A 20,617-nucleotide genomic window follows, 5' to 3' on the forward strand; every position below is an offset into this window, starting at 1 on the left:
TGATATAGCGATTGTCTCGAACTCCTGTCATCAATCTACGTGGAGGGTCTACAATAAATATACGTAGGTAATTACATATTTTAAAACGACCTTATATATATATATATATATATATACATACACACAGCTCTGGAAAAAATTAAGAGACCACTGCAAAATTATCAGTTTCTCTGGTTTTACTATTTATAGGTATGTGTTTGGGTAAAATGAACATTTTTGTTTTATTCTATAAACTACTGACAACATTTCTCCCAAATTCCAAATAAAAATATTGTCATTTAGAACATTTATTTGCAGAAAATGACAACTGATCAAAATAACAAAAAAGATGCAGTGTTGTCAGACCTCGAATAATGCAAAGAAAATAAGTTCATATTCATTTTTAAACAACACAATACTAATGTTTTAACTTAGGAAGAGTTCAGAAATCTCTACATTACATTTCACCCCACTTTCATAGATGCACAATATTTAGTTTTGTCAGGAGTGGGTCTTGAGTGTGCCCAGCACCCGAAAATGCAGGGGAAACGGCTGTTTTAACAAGACACCTGACATAAAAAGTAGTGTTGCTATTACAGTGACGTAAATCTTAAGTAAGTAACTTTATTTTCTGTCCCCCCAGTGTGTCTACATTACATTTCACCCCACTTTCATAGATGCACAATCTTTAGTTTTGTCAGGAGTGGGTCTTGAGTGTGCCCAGCACCCGAAAATGCAGGGAAAACGGCTGTTTTAACAAGACACCTGACATAAAAAGTAGTGTTGCTATTACAGTGACGTAAATCTTAAGTAAGTAACTTTATTTTCTGTACCCCCAGTGTGTCTACATTACATCTCACCCCACTTTCTATATGTATATAAACTATATTTTTGTGCTGGATACGGGACTTTTATTTTGATACCTTGCCTGCGCTGAGCCGTTTTGAAAACCGGAAGTAATCATCTTATTGTTGCTTATTGTTGCTAGCTTCACGGAACCCGCACACGTGACACCTCCGCCCCCATAAACTGTAGCTGGGGGAAAAAAACCACTTCCTGAAGAAACAGTGCGCCATCTTGGTAAAGGCACTGTTAATAATTGGTACTTGTATAACAATATTATTTTAAGTTGCTTGTCAAAATTGCCCAAAAATATTGAGTCTTAAAATAATACTATTAGAATATAAAAACAAAATCCTTAGTAGACTAGATAGCAAAGTGAAGTAGCATTTCACTGCTGAAAGCCTGGGTAATGGGTTTTGTGTCAACTTGGGGGTTCACATCACCAAACAATTACACAGAGGTGTTCAGGTCTGGATTGAGGCATGCCAGCTGTTACATAAAGCTCTTATGGCACCTGTATGTAGCCAGTACCATTATTTCAATAAGAATGGGCAAGACAGCATATCTGACTGGCTTAGCTATCCCTAACAATTTAAACACCTGGCAGATCAGTGTCGTGCTGGCTGCCCACGGTATACCTACCTATATCGACTGTGGCAAGGGTTTCTCATTTGTTGCCCCATGCATATTGCAGGAATGTGTCAAGCACTGGAACCTGCACTCATAGCTTCTAGCAGCTGTGTGCGTGACACATGGCTACGATAATAGGCGCTGTCTGGCATATGTAAACAAGTGTATATCATAGGAAGAACAGATGCCTGTCAGTTTCTCTGGGAGAAACCATTACTGTCATCACAGCTTGAAGCCCCTGGGAGCCAATAGACAAGATGATTAAGCAGAGGTGACTTCAGTGTTGATTAGGTCTTATATGAATCATACACTTATTGCAGTTAAAATGTAATGTAATGAAATTGATTATATATATGCTTACAATGAGTAGCATTAGTAGTAGTATATTATTATTATGGTTTTATGTTACTATGAACTATACATATTAAGGCACTAATTTCCATCAAGATCAAAGCTGGAGCTTTCACCTCCTTTAGATGTAGATTTCCTAATCCTCAATTATCTGCTATTTTAGATTATGGTAAGTGCTGTCAAACGAACAGCTTTGAATGTTAAACTGGGACTTAAAAGTGATCCTATTTCAATCACTCTGGACCAAATTAATCATATTAAATACAATATATGCATACAAGTACATAGTTTTCATTTTAATTGCTTCAGATAGAAATAACTGCCTCAACACTATGAATAGACTGCACTGATTCAATGTGCTCACCTGAATGGCAAAAACAGATCCTCACTTATGACACCAATCCTTTATGGAACCTAGTAATGTGTGAATTATTTGGATTTGGAAGCACCTGCCAACCAAGCATCTATTATTAGCTCCCAATCAAAATCTGACAGATCTGCTGACTTGCCAATTCTGACTAAAACTATATATAATGCATATATTTGAACAGCCCGTTTATACAAAGTGTTTCCTTGCATTTCACAGGTATGTACTGTATATTTACAAAATTGTCTTACTAACTCTAGTATTTTACTAAGGTGCAGTGACTTGTTTTCAAATGTAGCGCTTAAAATATAATGCACAGTGCTTATATTTAAAATATTGCCCAAATCCAAAATGATTATTAGGTTGGGGATGTGATATTTCATGAAACCACTAGATGGCATTAGGACACTTCTAAAATACATTATTATTATTATTATTATTATTATTATTATTATTATTATTATTATTATTATTAAAAAATACACACAAACTTACAGGTGGATGGACATGCCCCAGACCCTTAGATTCTGATACTCAGAAATGTGCTGAAGAATATCACATATGGATAAACTGTTCTTTGCATATACCTATGTTGTGTGACAATAAATTCATACTGACATATGGAAACCACCTCCTGATTCTGATCGTCTCAATGCCTACCACTAAAAAATGTTCTTGACAATTTTCATCACACCACGATCAGTGGTTCTAGAGACATACGTACAGACAGACATACAGACCAGTGCCTCCACAACACCCCGGTTACCGCTAGTCCTGCACTTTCTCTACACTTCTACAGTTCTCTGCAGTAGCTGGCTATGATAAGTAGTTCTATCAAATGGCCTCTGATTGAATTTCTTCAATTTTAATGAAAACTGACCTAGATTTCTGAAGAAGAGAAATGAACATTCAGACCTGCTCTCGCCTACACAAAATGCATTCAGTGAATTTGCTGTTTACCCCCATGTAAACCCTTTGCTTACTAAATATAAGACGTATGTTCCCACAATCTGATACTCCAGATAACATATGCTAAATAATGTTATTACCAAGTATCATCACAATGTAATAAGCTGTTTCACAGATACATGGCATACGACCGCCTCCACTATCCTGCAGGGGATAATAAAATATTATTACAGAACATGTTTTTTTTTTTTTTTTTCATTTCAGATGCAGAAATGGACTGTCATGGTGAACTACACGTATTTCAAAATGCTTGTCAGAAGCTTTCCATGAAAAGTATCATGTGTCAGGACAAGATCAATTCTATCACGTAATGTCTTTTTGTATAGTGTTTGTGACTTGTCTGGCAGACATATAGGTTTGTCCACAGGTCTGCAAAAAAAAAAAAGAATATTACATAAAAAAAATGTATACATTATTTTGGTCTCTCTGTATCTGCTTTATCCCATTTCTAATTCCATTCCACCTTGATTATTGTGCAGTGGAAAGAGATGAGCTTCATTCCAGCAATCATAATTAACCCCATCAGTAAAAGAGAGAACCTGCCATCTGTGTAAAATCAATTTCTGGAAGCCCATGCTAATTCTAGTTCAGATTCCATCTTGCCTGAGAGAGAGGGAAATCCATCACTTGACTTTTACTGAAAGGGTCACTGCATTACCACCTGAATGCACTGTAACTCTGCAGTATGAAAGAATACAGCACACACACACACACATGCTCCTGCACCTGCCACAGCTTCACACATATTTCAGGTATTTAATATGAGAACCCCAAGCACCCACTATGACTGCTCATAATGTGCACAATTAACTGTCCGTTAAAATGACTGAAATCAAAAGCTATACTATACATCACTCCAAGCAAAAGTGGCCATTAGTTTTGTTTTTTTCTTAGCACATTTTCTGAGGGGAATAAAAGTATTTTTAACTGTTTAAAGATGCAAAATGAGATAGTAACAGCAGGAAACAGCTGGTTAAGTTCTGAGTAATTTCTAGCAAACTGTATCTAATCAAAACCATTTCGCATGTACAAAAACAGCCAAGTGTCAGAATAGTGGTGGCGATACCCCAGTTTTCCCATAAAAAGATCAGCTCTCAGTAGCTGTTCCACCCATAATTATAACACAGCAGGAGTCACTATTGATGCCATTGAAACACTGGTTTAAACCCCAGGCGTGCTGAGTTGGCTGGGGGCCCACATATAATGGGTTCTTACGCTCCTGTTTCAGCGACCCATACTGGTCAGGCCCAAGTCCAGGAGTAGATTTCTCAGGCTGGGTGTTTACTTCCAGTGTTCTGTAGCTTGGTGACTTCATTACTTAGATTCAGCCAGTGAAAGGAGGTGAATGGCTTGAGTGGGAACTGAGATTCCCCATTGATCTTCCCCATTAATCTCTTTCCTTTGACGTGCAATACCTCAGTAAAGCGTTGATGGGATGCAATGTCATATTGCATGTTATTTTTATGCACAAGGCACCTATTTATTATGGGGGTTGAAGCTCCGGGGGAAAGCCCTTATGCAATTCCTCATCGACCACTGTACATTTCATCCAACGGGTGACAGTACGGAACTTAAAGATGTGCATACAAACCCTATACTATATACTGTAGGAGTAAGATCTGATTTGATTGCTGTGACTACAGTGATATCAGTGGTTCACGCAAAACAATGTAAGATTTAGTTTTTTGTTCATAAAAATACTTTCCAATCTTGTTCTTTGTATATGATTTCTACTGCATCTTTATTTTCATTCCCGGCTTATGATTTAAAATGTAAATCATTTCATAAATAAAGAAAGCAAATGCTTCCAGCTATAGAATTGATCTTTCAAACTGACTTAACATTCTGTCAAAATGACAACACAGACAAAAAAAAAAAGAAGCCCTCTTTGCTGGCTAAGCGAGAGGATAAACCTTAAGATTTGTTGTGCCAACTTGTCAGCTTGTCATTTTTAAAGCGCTTTGTGAAGGCTATCTGTGGATGAAGCTAAGTAATAACAGATTACTGCAATGTTACATATTGGAAATACAATGTGTTGCTTAAAGATGCTGAGAGAAAAGATCATTATTTAATACCAGTGGCTCACCTTGTAAAAGGTGATGCATCGTCAGGGGAGAGAAGCTTTACATCTTGGCTGTGCGAAGTTGCAGATCTTTGCTGGGGATTCCACAGTGGATTGGCTCTGGTGCTCCTACTGGTTATGGAGGGACTGTTTCTCCTCACCTCGCTACAGGTCAACGCGGATTCCTGCAAGGCCGAGGCCAATAGCTCCCTGACATCCACTGCCAAGCTACCGGGGGATGTCTGATCGAATAACAATTTATAGGTTTTAAAAGAAGAAAATATTCAGTTTGATAACATCTTATACAGTGATCAGATCAAAAGTAGCTTGTCTGTACAGCTGGATGAATAAAGACACTTTCTGAAAAGGCACTTTCTGAAAATCCTAATTATGTTTGTTGCTCTAGACTTGCATATTCAGTAATTCAATATTTTACCAGTGGCAAAACCCATCAATTCTTATTAAAGTCATATTTTTTAAATAAATACGTTTGAGTGTTCAAATTCACAAGAGGCACAATTCAATTCAGTTTTTAGCAGGGGAGAAGGGTGTTTTAATAAAATATGAATCCATATCATAAACAAAATGAAAGTGTATATTTGTGTCTTATTTTAATGCCTTTATCACAGAATAATAATAATAATAATAATAATAATAATAATAATAATAATAATAATAATAATAATAATAATACAATTCTCTACATTTCCCCGTTTTACAAGGAGCTGACAAAGTTAACCCTAATCAATACTTTAAGCACAGTACAGAGACTACAGAGGACAGAAAATTAAGAGACAGACTTAGGGTAGAGGGTAAGAGACACTTGTTTACACAGAGAGTGGGGAGGGTATGGAATGGGTTGTCAAGACATGTTCATTGAGACATTAGATCCACAAGTCGCCCAAGTCTTATTTCCTGTGACCGAACTATCACAGCAGGCCAATACATCTAGGTGTTGACTACAGAGCTCCTTACTTTAATCCCAACACCTGCCAGGCAGAACAATCTGTTTATGGATGATGGTGCACCAGCACACAGTCACCCAGTGGAAAGAAGAGGAGCCTCAAGTGCTAATGTGGTCAAGTCAATTGCCTGATATAAATCCAATCTAACATGCTTGATACTTGAAGGATGTCAGTCTCTTAATATCACACTTACTGTACATATTCAACCATAAGAGAAAATAAATCTATGAAACAGGTGCAGGGAGGCTTAATAGGTGCAGGATCCTGCTTATCAGCGGATTGACAGGAATGTTGATTCACCCACTTGGACAATTAACCTCAATGACCTCAACGGCTTCTAATATACTAAGACTTTAAATTAAATCATAAGACTGACACGGTGAACCACGGACAGTTGGCATCCCTATTACACTGCATTCACTGCCTCCTTCTCTGTTTGGATCCTGGCAACATCTATCTTTATAGCAATTTGCTGAAAATAATTGAATAGCAGCATATATTAAATTATGTACCTATCAAAAGCTGAAATTGCGCTTCTAATCATGGCGACGTCAATTAGTCCAGCTCTTTTGTTGTTTTAGCAACAGCAACTGATAATTAAAGGCACAGCAGTCTGTCACAAATTTGCACCACTGGCACAGAGCTGGTGGTCACCTTACAGCGACGTTGGCACTGAGTGTTAACGGGAAATACCTAACTTTACGTTCAACAAATGCTCTCCAACAATAATGGCCAGGTCCTAAGGTGAGGGCAGGTACAACAAACAATAGTAGATTGGTAGACAGGTGCAACAGTGTTGAACCAATGCACACTGGTAATCCATTAGAGTCCAATGGTAAGAAAGAACGGAAAGAGAGAAAAATATATCTCAATCGTGCAACAAATGATGAATTTAAAATAATTGTAGCTAACAAAATAATTTCATAAATATGACCTGTTTGCACTTTTATTAGGTAATAGGTCTTTTGAAAGAAAGTTATAACACACATGCAGTTTCATTTCAAAACGTCTGGTGTTACTTTAAGGAAGCTCTCCGTCTCTATGCCTTATTCATGGGTTGTCTGTTTGCACTTCCTGGGTCAATTCCCCTCAGCAGTGTCTTCTGGGACAAAGCATATTTCTGGCTGAAAGCAGTTAATTGGGGAAGCAGCTGGTTAGTTAATGACAGGAAAGAAGCCACACTCCAGGTGAATGACCAAGCTAGTCCAACACTAACTGAAAGCATTGCTTGCTAACAGAGATTTCTTTAAACAGGTGTACCATGCATCATGTTTTAAAATAAAAATACAAGTTTACCATAACATGTTTTTCTTTCAAAACTGGACATTTCAACTTATATAATGAATAAGATTCAATTGAATTATTTATTTTATTTAATTGTTAATTTATTTATGTTTTAAATTTAGTGTGCCCAGTTATTTTACCCCTGATTTTCTCCCCAATTTGGAATGTCCAATACTTTTTGTCCCCTCACCGCAGCAATTCCCCACACATCCTTTGATAAGGACAGCAGTGTGTAGTGGTTAGGGCTCTGACCGGAGGGTCGTGCGTTCAATCCCCAGTGGGGGACACTGCTGCTGTACCCTTGAGCAAGGTACTTTACCTAGATTGCTCCAGTAAAAAACCCAACTGTATAAATGGGTAATTGTAAAAATAATGTGATATCTTGTAACAATTGTAAGTCACCCTGGATAAAGGCGTCTGCTAAGAAATAAATAATAATAATAATCCCATGACCAAACCAGCTTCCTCTTCCACCTTGCAGGTGTCCGATCTGAGCTCAATGGGCACCTAGCCAGTAGGCTTCACTGTAGCTCAATGAGGAAAGGCAATCCCTGGAGGTTTTGCCACCCTGACCCATGGGAGCACCAGAGGCACCAGAGCCTTTGGAATCCTCAGCGAAGACTGGCAACTCTGCAGAGCCAGGACACAAACCTACCATGCAGCTGTGCTTTTACCAGGTGAGACCCCGGATTTCTTCTTCTTATGTCATCCTGGTGTTTTTGTGTCAGTGGCTTGCTTGCTTGCTTGTTAATGCCAAACTTTATTTAATTGACCAAAACATACTTTGTGATTAAAGGATTTTGGATTGAGCCACATGTCTCTGTTTTTCAGACAGCATCACCCTGGGGGTCTGAGGAAGTCTTGCAGCTGAACAAGCGCACTGACCCAGAACCTGTGTAATTAATGGAGAGAAGGACAGGCAGCTTTCAGACCTGTGGGGAGCAGACAGGAAAAATCTGTCAGAACAGCACTCCAAAACCCAATTAAAAAACATACAGCTAAACTACAACAGCCAACAGTCCAGGAATAAGAGTTTACTGGGCTAACTGCTTTTCAGATACAATGCACAGGTAAAATGTGCATGCATGTACACAAACTGAAAAAGCAAGGGGAGTACCAAGATATAAACAAAGTGTTTAATAAAATTAAAAATACCTGTTGACTTTAGCAAATTAGTAATTGGAGGTCTCTTAATCTCGCTGAAGTTGTTTATTTCTCACGTTTGCACATTGTTTTTGCATCTCCAAAAAAAACAGAAGTCAAGTCTTCAGACTCTTGCTCCACGGTGGTGTCGATATCCAGCTGATTTGATCTCCAGCTGCCATAGGAACTCCACTCTCTGCAACTGCAGGAAGGGTATATTTTAAAATGTGTGCAAGTTTTGTAACCCAAAGCCATTCCTCGTGGATGATTCAGCATAGCAAATGTGAGACAAACCAAGAGGTCTGTTCATACTGACAATGAAGTCTCAAATGTCTTTGAAAATATGGTCCTTCCCCAATAAAGGCATGGTATAATAGCTCTTTAGTTGGGCTAGTCATAAATACAAACCACAAAATAATATCCAGCAACATGACCACAAGTCAATACCACATAGTTACCCATATTAATCAGACTTACTTATCCCTTTCTTCCTCTGAAGTATTTAAACGCTTTGAATACGGGGGTTTGGTATATAACTCTAAAGAGCTATCTTTCTGTAATTTGTTGTAAATTATTCATGAAGTATGTCATTTGTTTTCACCACTTACAGTTGTGTTTTGCCTCTTTGTTATTTGTATTATCTTTTGGAAGCTTGCCACATACTGTATTGTACAAATTGAGACTGTGCCAAATGCCTAAGAGTGATTAATAATATGTAATTATATTCAATTCTGACACAGTAGTGTAGATATAATAATGCACTGCTCTTCAGAAGAGGTGTGCCAGGTATTGCATGATTTATAATTTGTATACAGAACAATTACATTGTTAATAAAGAATAAAGAGCCTCCCTTTTTACATTGAAACTGCTATAATTAATTTACTTTAAAAGTGACAACCCCAGCTTTCAGTCACGGGGTATGTACTGGTCCTTTAGATATTGTTATTAAGACTTTTGTAATCTTTTAAAAGTGCAATAAAATGTACTGTTGTGCAAAATTCCATTGTATTGAATACACATGGTTTGATTTTAGCAGTGATGGGTTAATTAATCTGCTATACAACAATTTCAAACAGCTATGCCATAGAGTTGTTTCACTTTCAAATCCCTTTCGTTTCATCATGGGGAAGCCAGCACATAAAATATTATTACAAAGATTAGTATTTTATTATTCTGCAGTACACTCATCATTTGCTATACAACAATGGTCCACTGTTGTCTAGTTTGACTTGGGATCTTGGTTTTGGAGTGATTTAACTGGTACCTGATTAGTTCTTGCTTCAGATTGCTTGTTGAGGTGTTGTTTTCCTACAGCAAATTACTGGTTGGGAGTGTGTGTGATTGGGTAGAAGTTACATTTGTGGACGTTTCCAGGGACCACCTGAGATAACCCAAGACCTCTGTTTTATAGGATAATTAGAAGATATTAAAACAAATACTAGTCAGTACTAAATATATACCAGGTAATATGTCAATTATTACATTAAAATAACCCTAGCTTCAACCCTAACATGGAAAATTCAACAGTTAATTTGACATTAAACCATGGCAAATGAGTTGCATGTATCTTTACTTAAATGAAAACTGGGGTCAACTCCTTTTAAGATTTCAAAGATTTCAATCAAGTCCCCCCCCACCCCCCCACACACACTTCTTTGTTCAAGGCTAAACACAATCAGTTCTTTCAGCCTATATTCACAGTTCATTCCTTGAAGTCTGGTTGCTCTTTGTTGGGTTCCATCCATGACCACTATGTCCAATATGGTATTGTCCCTTTACATTATTTAAAATTCCAAAAGGTTTAAAAGAAGTCTCTTTGCTTAAGTACAAAAAATATATAGGAAAAACTGAGCTCTCTATCACAGCAAATCCCCTCAAACATCCCTGTTTTAGTGTTTTTGTTTTGTTTTAATTCAGTCTGTGTATTGCAGTGTGGTGTGCTCATGACGCCTTTACATTTTTTTTCCTTTTGCTTGAGATCTTAAGAAATGCAACTGGCTTGTCTAAAGTCATTTATTTCAAAAGAAAGTCGTGACAGACTTTCCCCCCACTCACACGCATCCGGGCTCCTAGAAGCAGACAGCCCCTTATTGCAGGCGCTAGCTGCAGCAGCTGGGAGCTCTTCGAGAGCCAAACGTGTCCTTACACAAAAGATGCTGCTCCCGAATAAAACCAAATGCAGAACCTGGGAGTACAGATGTTCGATTTGCACGTAGAGAAATAATAATAATAATAATAATAATAATAATAATAATAATAATAATAATAATAATAATAATAAACGTTGGGGTCTCTGTAAAACCAAATTATTAAGACTTATGTAATGATGCGCCTTATTGTTAATTTGTAATTGTTTGAGAACATATTGCAGTGTAAAGCAAATACATATTAAAATGTGTTTGAAATATTTCTTCAAACCATATGTTTCTAACTATTCTTACATTGGACGTTGGAACCCCTATAGAGTTTTTTGTTTTGGATCAAATGGTTCCGAACCCTCTGTTGATCAATACATACTAATGGTTCTATATAGATCCTACACACAGTACAGTATATGTGTTCATTTAGCTTTTACTTAAGTTTCAATTCAATAATTCAATTGTTACTTTTCTATAATCACAAACATTTAATAAATAACCCTTTCACTTACAACATAATTGTTCAATATTAATGATACGTATTGCACCTTACAGTTTCTGAAAGTTGTGTGCAACCATTTTAATAAAGATGACTATATATATATATATATATATATATATATATATATATATATATATATATAGATAGATAGATAGATAGATAGATAGATAGATAGATAGATAGATAGATAGATAGATAGATAGATAGATATAGATAGATATAGATATAGATAGGGCTATATTTATTTTTATTAAGAGATTGTAACGTGTTTTTTATTTTTTATTTATTTATTTTTTTTGTTTAATTACCAGACCTCTGAAACCCACAAGTAACGCTGGGAAAACGATTTGCAACAACTGTGAGCGCGCCGTCAGCATCTCTCAACATCCACACGAGCGCGCAGAGCTGAGACAGAGAAGCAGCAGCAACAATCATGGAGTCCCGTCCGCAAGCAGCAGCAGCTCGAGAGCGTCCACATCTGCATTCACTGTAGAACGCAAAGTCTCCAGATCAGAGGGAGTTCTGTGATCTGCTATCCACGGATGTTTCTGTTTTTGAGGCGAACCTTTTTTGCAACCAGAAGATTGTATTTCCCATTCCCGGTGAAACCTCAACCGATATTTGCTTCCTGGCAATCATTCTGATGGGAGGTATAATTTTCTTAATTATATAAATAATCAATGGTGAGAAATCGGTTTTCAAGTTGGGATTTCTTGAGCTTGGAGCTAGCTTCAGTTTGTTATTTTGCATTTGTAGTACACGGGATTGTATTATCGATTCATCTCTAGACCTCAGATCTGAACATTTTTGTTCTATGTGTGTGTAAATAAAAAAAAACCCGGGGCTTTATTTTCTTAAAATATTATAATAGACTGCTGCTTTTACGACTGGTTCAGCGATACAAGAAGAAGAAGGTAAAAGAGAAAACAAAATGTTGCCTTCACAGGAAGCCTCCAAGCTTTACCATGACAACTACATGCGAAACTCCAGAGCGATTGGAGTGCTATGGGCAATCTTTACCATATGCTTTGCCATTATAAATGTGGTCGTGTTTATCCAGCCTTACTGGATTGGGGACAGTGTCAACACCCCCCACGCCGGCTATTTCGGCTTGTTTCACTACTGTGTGGGAAACGGCATGTCGAATCGGGAGCTCACCTGCCGGGGTACCTTCGCAGATTTCAGTTCCATTCCGTCGAGCGCGTTCAAGGCAGCCTCCTTCTTCGTGCTGCTGTCCATGGTGCTGATCCTGGGTTGTATCGCCTGCTTCGCTCTCTTCTTCTTCTGCAACACGGCGACTGTTTACAAGACCTGTGCGTGGATGCAGCTTCTCTGTGGTAAGGCAACCATATCTTATGAATTCCTCCGTTTTCCTCCTATGGTGGTTGTCCTGCTGCTCAGCTACTGTTGCCGAGTGATGTTAATTAGGGGTATCCCTCCATGATTTTTTTTTTTTTGCTAGTGGTAGGGGGATGCCTATGGTTCCAAAGCTGTGCAGTCTTTGTTTAATAAAAGCGCTTTAAGAGTACAGCGAAACAAGGTAGTATAAAAAGCCATATATGTGTGTGTGTGTGTGTGTGTGTGTGTGTGTTCGTGGGGGGAACCTATGGCGATGTCAATACAATAGGATTTGTGTTTGTTTATTTGATTTATTAAATATTGGTAAAACAGATTCTTTAGAGCGTACAGTACAGATGTGCGGTGATTGTAAAAATAAAAGTATGATAGTAAAGTTCAGTAAAAATTGGTATGTAGGGAACCTAGGCATTCATCACTGTTGAAAATGAATACTGTAAAGCCGGACAGGTCAGATGGTCTTGGGGGACTTGGGTTAACACATTCTACAGCATTTTATGAATGTGGTTTCAAGTGAGGCAAATGCATCTAGTATGCATTGAGAGTCTAATATCATTGGACACTTTAACTGGCCTCTGAGGTACGTTGCCTCGACCGCTGCTCGCAATTCAAAACGTTGCCTTGAGTGCATCGGTCTTTCAGTAACCCCAGTACTGTAGATAATACGGGTGCACATAAGTGTGCGGTGGTTTCTTTTCCTTGCTTGTTCTTTTGCAGACCAGCTGCAATATTGACAGAACTGTACTTAAAACTCAATAACAGAAGACGCCCAATCATTGAAAAACGATTATGTTAGCGATTAATGAATGTCAGCGGGAACGCTCAGAAATACGATTTGTCCTTCTTATGTGTGTGTTTTATATTGAAAAAGCTGGATCCAACTGTTACTTGTATTGACACGTTTTTTTTGTGAAAGACTGTGGTTATACACAATAAAGCCGTAATCATTTTTTTATCAATAATATTCTAACATGTTATTTGTAAAGGGTGCAGGTCTCTTACGTAATAAGTATTGGTAGCAGTATTCCCCTGGATAGAAGAGGCTTTGGAATCCCCCAATCATCAAGCCAAAGCGTATTATCTAATCCAGTCCAGGCAGTTGTGGGAATGCAAGTATTTATGTATCATTTTAACAATACAACACAAACCAAGACCTATTCACATTATAATAATATGAGTTTGGATTCAATGCAAGCCCTGCACACGCGTATGCAGAGACAGGATTATGCAATATCGTTCTGTCCATGTTTCCGAAGCAGGAACGATAGCTTTTTACCAGGGCGAGCGTGTGTCTCCGTGTGGAGTTTTGCCTGACGAGTTAGAAATAGTAAATAAAAAAAAAATAGTGAGAGTCAATGAGAAGTCCCCACAAATATAGGAATGCAAACACGACATTATTCGGTTGCGCAAACCTTCACTTTACCCCCCAGTTTAACTGACGCTGTATTTATATTTTGTATTTATAATGTAAAAACTGCATCCACAAACGCCAGTGCATACGAAGCAGCGCGTGAGCCCGGCACACTTTCTTACTTTCTCTTTGTATTATTTGTACCGGAGGGGTGAGGGAAGGTGTAGTAGTGTAACTACTTTAAATAGTAGTTCACTGTACAACTATATACAGCACAGCAGCTCACAGTATCAGGGTGATAGAGAAAGAGCAAGATGCAGTTAGCACTAGAATACACAGGCCCTGTTCTGAAGCTCTGGTAGTGTTTGTACTGTATTTTCAAAGACAAATAAAACGCGGTTAACGATATTACTCGGCACAATAACTAAATATCTCCTTTATGAAACGAGCTTGTTTCTTGCTAATTTTATACAGTTTATTTTTCTCTGAGGAAATGTGTATTTGCCTTGCCTTGTCTGTAGTCTCATGACTGGTAAATAATAATAATAATAATAATAATAATAATAATAATAATAATAATAATAATAATAATAATAATAATACTTCTGGATAAAATATAGCGGACTAATGTTTTTTTTATTGTAAGTAAGCAATGATTGATTAATTTAGGTTGTACAAATGCTGACACTATTAACACTGTTATTGACATAATTGTGATTGTCAATTAGGATGACTAGCTGGCTGTGATAGAATGGAACTATCCGCACTAATTAAATCATGCAAGATCATCATTCAGTGAAACTATATTACTCTAGACAAGCACATATATGTGATATATATTCAGTCTTTAAAAACAGTACCTGTTGTATAGGGAAACCAAGGCTCACACCACAGATTTGATTTAAAAACAGAAGTTTTTAATCTATTCCTGGATTTCCTGAATTTGTAAATCAGGTGATGATGAAAAACACAATAGGAACTTTCCCAGGACTTCAACCCATAAACCCTATGTGGTGTGTTTATCCAAACTGCTCGGCGTCGTGCTATCGCTGGAAACCTGTCTTTGGAATCCCCAATGAAAAGGAACGGCAGAGAGACTTGCCATTCACATCACACAGATCATGTGTGATGCGAACAGATTTCAAAGATCAAGTCACTGTAAGGAACGTAACAGATTTCTAATTAAACCTGGCATATATTAATTAGACGAGGTACTGATTAACTAGGGAATGTACTAATTAGCTATAACTGTAGCTAAGAGACTCGTCCTATTTGTTTGTCAGATGTGAACATTTTAATCTATTTAGAAACGATTTCTATTTCTAGTTGATTGAGATTACATTTTCACAATCTTTAATGGTTCCTGTTGGAAAATACTCAGAACTTTGTGGATATAGTCTGTGTTAAAATGGTAAGGTCTAGTTTAAGGAGCAGCTCTTTAGCGCTAGTTGCTAGATTCGCTTTCATCTTGTAACTCAAGCTAGATCGGGAAAGCCTCTGCATAGTTAAGCCATTTAAATAGGTACTGTGTATTTACAGCCATGCAAAAGGTAACCTGATTCACAGAAGAAGATCACTTTATGCCGCTGGATCTTCAAACAAAATCAAGGTATTCAGGTTCTATGAAATTCTTTTACAAAGCATACGACGTTGCAGTCATTAAAGCGTGGTCTTGTGTGAATAGTAATAGAGTGGTTTTGCTAGATTCAGTTCAGAGAAGTTTAGGATAATTTTATATTAATTTGCAATGCCAGATAAAAGCTGTGCTATTAGCATTGATTGGTGCTTAATAGTGTGTAGATTACAAATGATGAGAAAAGTGTTTTTGTTTTTCCAGAATTTTTTTTTTCGTGACTCAAGTGAAGATATTTTTCATGTTCACTTCCTGTGTTACACTTAACAGAGTCTTTGAAAATCACCCGTTGATTGGTCTCTATCCAATAAAACAACATTTTGGTGTGTTTGCAAAGTCACTCTGACGCTCTTTGGAAACTATCACATTTCTTTGACCTACATTCTGTTTTCAATATTAAGCGATATTAAACGTCTAGATATCAAGCGTTTAGTGAACCTGTATTTGAGTGATTGATCATACAACAACAAAAAAAAAATTAAAATTAAACAAAGTTAAGACAATATGAGTTGCTTTCATTGTTTAGGTTGTGATAAGCTAGTGGCTAATTTTATATTAATTTACGCTGCAAGAAGACGTCATCTTATTAGTATTCATTGGTACTTAATTATGTGTAGATTGCAAACGACGGCAAGTGAAGTGGGAAGTGATTGTTCAGTGGGAGCAGCTGTACAATCCTTTTCCGAGAGCGCGTGAGGGAGACAGACGCAAATGCTCTCGTCAGTGTATCTACCATTCCTGGAATTAGCGTTCAGATCATTTTGTAGCTCAGTGGGTTTCTCAGTCATGTGAATTAAATGTATACAAAAAAATACAGAGCTGAAAAAAACTAAATACTTGATTTGTTCTGACAAGTACAAATGGTTATAATGAGGGCAACATATATATTTTATAATTCCTTAGTGTCAAAGGACACCACCGTGCCTGCATTTACATAGAATCCTTTTACAATAAATCCACAACTCCAGGCTCTTCACACTCAAAGCACATATGGACTATTTACACTACCTTCAAGCAAGTTACTAGGAATCCTTTGAGAAACACAGAGGCGGGAATAAGGCCAACAAGGGCAGTTTTGGAGCCCATTAGATTGTAATGAGGCAGATTGACACCCAATCAGATCCCACGCTTGGATCAGAGGAGGGGTTAGCTGAATTGCACCATGTGTTTGCTACACAATTATATTTTTCTTAAAACCATTCACACATCATACAAGATAAGGGCACAATGTGCAGAAGGCACAGGTGTCATTGTCCATCAAACCAACAGTATAAAGGTCACTCTTGAAATCAGGACTTAAAGGATGTGTTGCAATAAGAATACCTCTGTTAAAGGGGAACAAGACTAAAAGGCTAAAATATGCAGAACACAGAAATTGGACTATGGAACAATGGTCAAAGGTGCTTTGGACTGTTGATGGATGGACAACGACACCTGTGCCTTCTGCCAGTTCTGTTGTCAATTCAATGCTTGTCTTCTTTCTATTCCTTAAGGATATTATTTTGAAGTATCGCTCATTCTTGTTAGACAGCTTTTTGGGTCTTCCAGTCCTGGGTTTGTCAATTACAGATGATGTTTCTCTGTACTTGTTGATTATGCTTTGGATACCACACCTTGAAAATCAAGTGATGTGAGCTATTGCACTCAATGTTTTTCCTTTTTTATGCAAGTCAAGGTTGTTATAATAGTAGAAAACTCTAGTGGAGGCTTTGAGTAAATTGTTGATGCTCATAATGCATCAGAGTAGAAAAATGCAAGATGTCTAAGACTTTTTGCATTTGTATTTTTTTTCTGGGTATTTTGAGAAAGTACTATCTCAAACCATACAACTGTCCAGTTGTAATTTGAGCGCTTATCTGTATCAAGGGCAACACTGTCTTAAAACTGCTCTGACCTTTTCAATAAAGTCTGTGAAGCTTATTGAATGTTCCTTCTTTGGGTTTCTAAAAGGTCACTTTGAAAGGTCAGTTTAACACTGTATAGTTTTATGGCATTTACAACTTGGTGTGTTTGGAATCAAAATTTCTCCCCCCCCCCCCCCCCCATCCCAATGATATTGCCACAAAACATCTCTGAGAGCGGTCTCCCTTCTCCCCTTCTTTCTGTTCTTTACTCTGGAAAGATATGACTCTTCATTCACAGTATAGATACAGTATAGATGTCACTTTTATTAAAAAATGAGCAAAATTGCCAAAGTGGGCTTACATAGGATTAGACACAAATGATAAACACAAGAATGTGGCAATAGACAAGTACATGCTGACAAAATATACCATATGGTAATTCCAAGTGAAACAAATTCCATAGTAATAATACATTTTTGGCTGTCACTTGTAGGCAAAATGCACATCTTATAAACCCTTGTGCTTTTATCACAATTGGACAAGTAATCCTCTGGATATAAAAAACGAAGGTTGACAAACCTACATGTAAAGACAAAATGGACAAGAAAGAGGCCATTTTTGACTGCTGCACAGGTGTGCGAGTCATTTAGAAAATCGGTGTGCTAAGCTACTTTGAAAAGAGAGCCTATTGGTGCTAAATTATCAAAACCTGCCCTAATCAAGACCACCTTACAACTTCCCACATGACACGAACCTTCTTGCCTTGAATGCATTAGTGAAAATGTAAGTTTCAATATACTTTTCCATTATTATTTTGAAAATGATTTTTATATTAGGACTGCATCCTTTAATCATGTAATGGAACAGCACTCCATTAACAAATCAATTGCTTCCCATAAGGACTGACATGACACATTTCTGAGATAAAATGACCTAGGAAGTGTAAGCATTGTTCAGAACGGGTCCTGTAAATGACCAGTCCTCAATGGGAACTTCCCCTTATTTCTTCAATGGTGGGAAGTCTAAAGCAAAGTATGACTCAGTGTTGAGAATATTCCTCATGATACAATAGTATTTGGATATGGAATCACTTTTCAACCAAGCACCTTCAATCAAAGTCTTCTTGTTTGCTGTCCAGCCCAAAAGACTTGCAACAGGGAGATTCAGCTTTCATATATTACAGAACACATATCAGAGGTGGCTTTTGCCTCACGAATTAATAAGTAATATCAGGAATTGGTCGTTTACACCAAAGTGTGAGCTACATATGATGTTTCTTATTTGCAAATATTAGAAATGACTTTCTCCTGCCTGTATACTCTATAGCAGTGGTTCTCAATCCTGGTCCTGAGGACCCACTGTCCTGCTGGTTTTTGTTCCAACCAAGCTGCTCTCAATTACTGGACCTTTAATTGAACTAATATGATTAATTAGAGCTTTTTAATTATTTTAAACAGTTGGAGATTTTAAGTAAAATTTTAAATTTTATAAGGAACTTGAATTATCCAACTTTTTGTAAGCTAAACAGTTTAAAAAAGTCAAATGAAGCAAATTATTAGTTCAATTAAGTAATTGAGAGCTCGGTTGGAACAAAAACCAGCAGGACAGTGGGTCCCCCAGAACCACTGCTCTATAGGGAATAAACAAGCAGTGTTGCTTTGAAATACAAAAACACATCTTCACGATAAAAATAGTAGATTAATAGGAATCCTATAGGAAATTACGGTTCAGAACAGGCTGGGGAAAAGTCCTATACTCCCACAGAGAAAGCCAGGTTTTGCAAAGATAAGTACCCAGCACCACAAACAAATAATACAATTCATTTGAATGCACCTCAGCCAGGCAAGTATTAGATATTTCCCTGGTAACAGGGAGCGACACTGCCACATCTGCCAGGAAATTATACATTAAATTATGCAGAAAATAATTTTAAGCTAGCCAAGATAAATCAACTAGGAATTTGGCTTAATTTCCCAGTGTGGACTAAATCATTCCCTTCTGTCTCCTTTGTTTTTTCTCTCCTAATCTTGTAAATTGAAATATTGCAGTGTTAACCCAGTGTCATTTAATGTAATGACCGCAAGTGCCCCCCCCCCCCCCCCCCCCCTTTCAACATCCTCACATCGTGCTGGGCCAAATGCAAATTTAAAGCTACTGTGACTTCCAGAATACTGTTGAGACCCCAAATCCAATGCAGAAACATGCTTGTTGATACATCGGTTAATGCTTTGGAAACAAAACTACAATTTTAAATGACCCTTTACTAATTGACTGCCCTCAATATTTCACCAATTATTCATGTGTAAAGACACATTGCGAATTAATACTAGTGTACTGATAACATATTATTCTACGGTATCAGATATCTTTTTTTTAAACATGCTTTTTTCTTCAGACCACTAGGCCATGTTGACTTCCCAAAAAAGATAATAGTTCAAAGTGCTACAGTGTTGCAAACAAATTGCATTCCCTAGTTCTTCTCAATCTCAAGGAGAGTGCCGAGTTTTATTAATATCCATCTTTATTACAAGAACAACTGCTTACTTGTCCTAATCTATCAACAGAACTGTATTTTACATGAACATCTAGATCAGTAATGTATCGGATCGCTCACAAGTTGTGTTTTGTTTTCTTAATTTTTAATGTCCCCCACAGGTAATACTATTTAAGTAGATTCTCTGTTTAACTGAATGTGACAGCACCTTGCCATGAACTGGCACTATACAATGTTCCCATCTTTTCAACAGACCTTTAAAACCACTGAACAATGCAATAAAGTCATAGATAGCTTCCCCTGCTGTGTGATTTAATGAGGAAATGTAGTTTCATTCTTTTTGGAAGGAAATCAGAAACACAGGTCTTTGAGGAAGTGTAGGTGAAGCCGCTGAGAGGTGGGAGTCACGATTTGCCAGTTTTCGTCAGAGGCTTTGTTATTAATTCTGTGTTGGTGTGTGTGTAGGTGGCAGATAGATCTGAAAGCTTTGCATACAGTAACCTAAGGTGTGCAGAGTATGTAAAAAACCTGTTTATAAACCAATGTCAAACAAGTAGCTTCAATTACAATTTAATATGTTAGCCTCCTAACCTTTTATGATGCTTGCAATCATTCTCAGTTATTCTTATTGCAAAATAGTTTTTTTATGTTTTTGATATAGCCTGTGCTTAGGTGACCTGAGTTCGGATGATCTTCAGTTCTAGT

At 37.3% G+C, this 20,617-nt stretch overlaps 1 protein-coding gene across 4 annotated transcripts in view; it reads left to right on the top strand.

Annotated features, from left to right (window-relative positions):
* Nucleotides 1-11,449: 11,449 nt before the first annotated feature.
* LOC117971255 (LHFPL tetraspan subfamily member 4 protein-like) overlaps nt 11,450-20,617 on the top strand; it is an 83,368-nt gene continuing 74,200 nt past the window's right edge. For all 4 annotated transcript variants that reach the window (XM_058988802.1, XM_058988803.1, XM_058988804.1 and 1 more), the window contains exon 1: nt 11,450-12,571. In XM_058988802.1, the coding sequence (XP_058844785.1) occupies nt 12,166-12,571 (406 nt within the window). In that variant the 5' untranslated portion in view covers nt 11,450-12,165. The remainder of the gene's footprint in view (nt 12,572-20,617) is intronic.

This window comes from Acipenser ruthenus, chromosome 16 (genome assembly GCF_902713425.1).
Source record: "Acipenser ruthenus chromosome 16, fAciRut3.2 maternal haplotype, whole genome shotgun sequence".
Taxonomy (NCBI): domain Eukaryota; kingdom Metazoa; phylum Chordata; class Actinopteri; order Acipenseriformes; family Acipenseridae; genus Acipenser; species Acipenser ruthenus.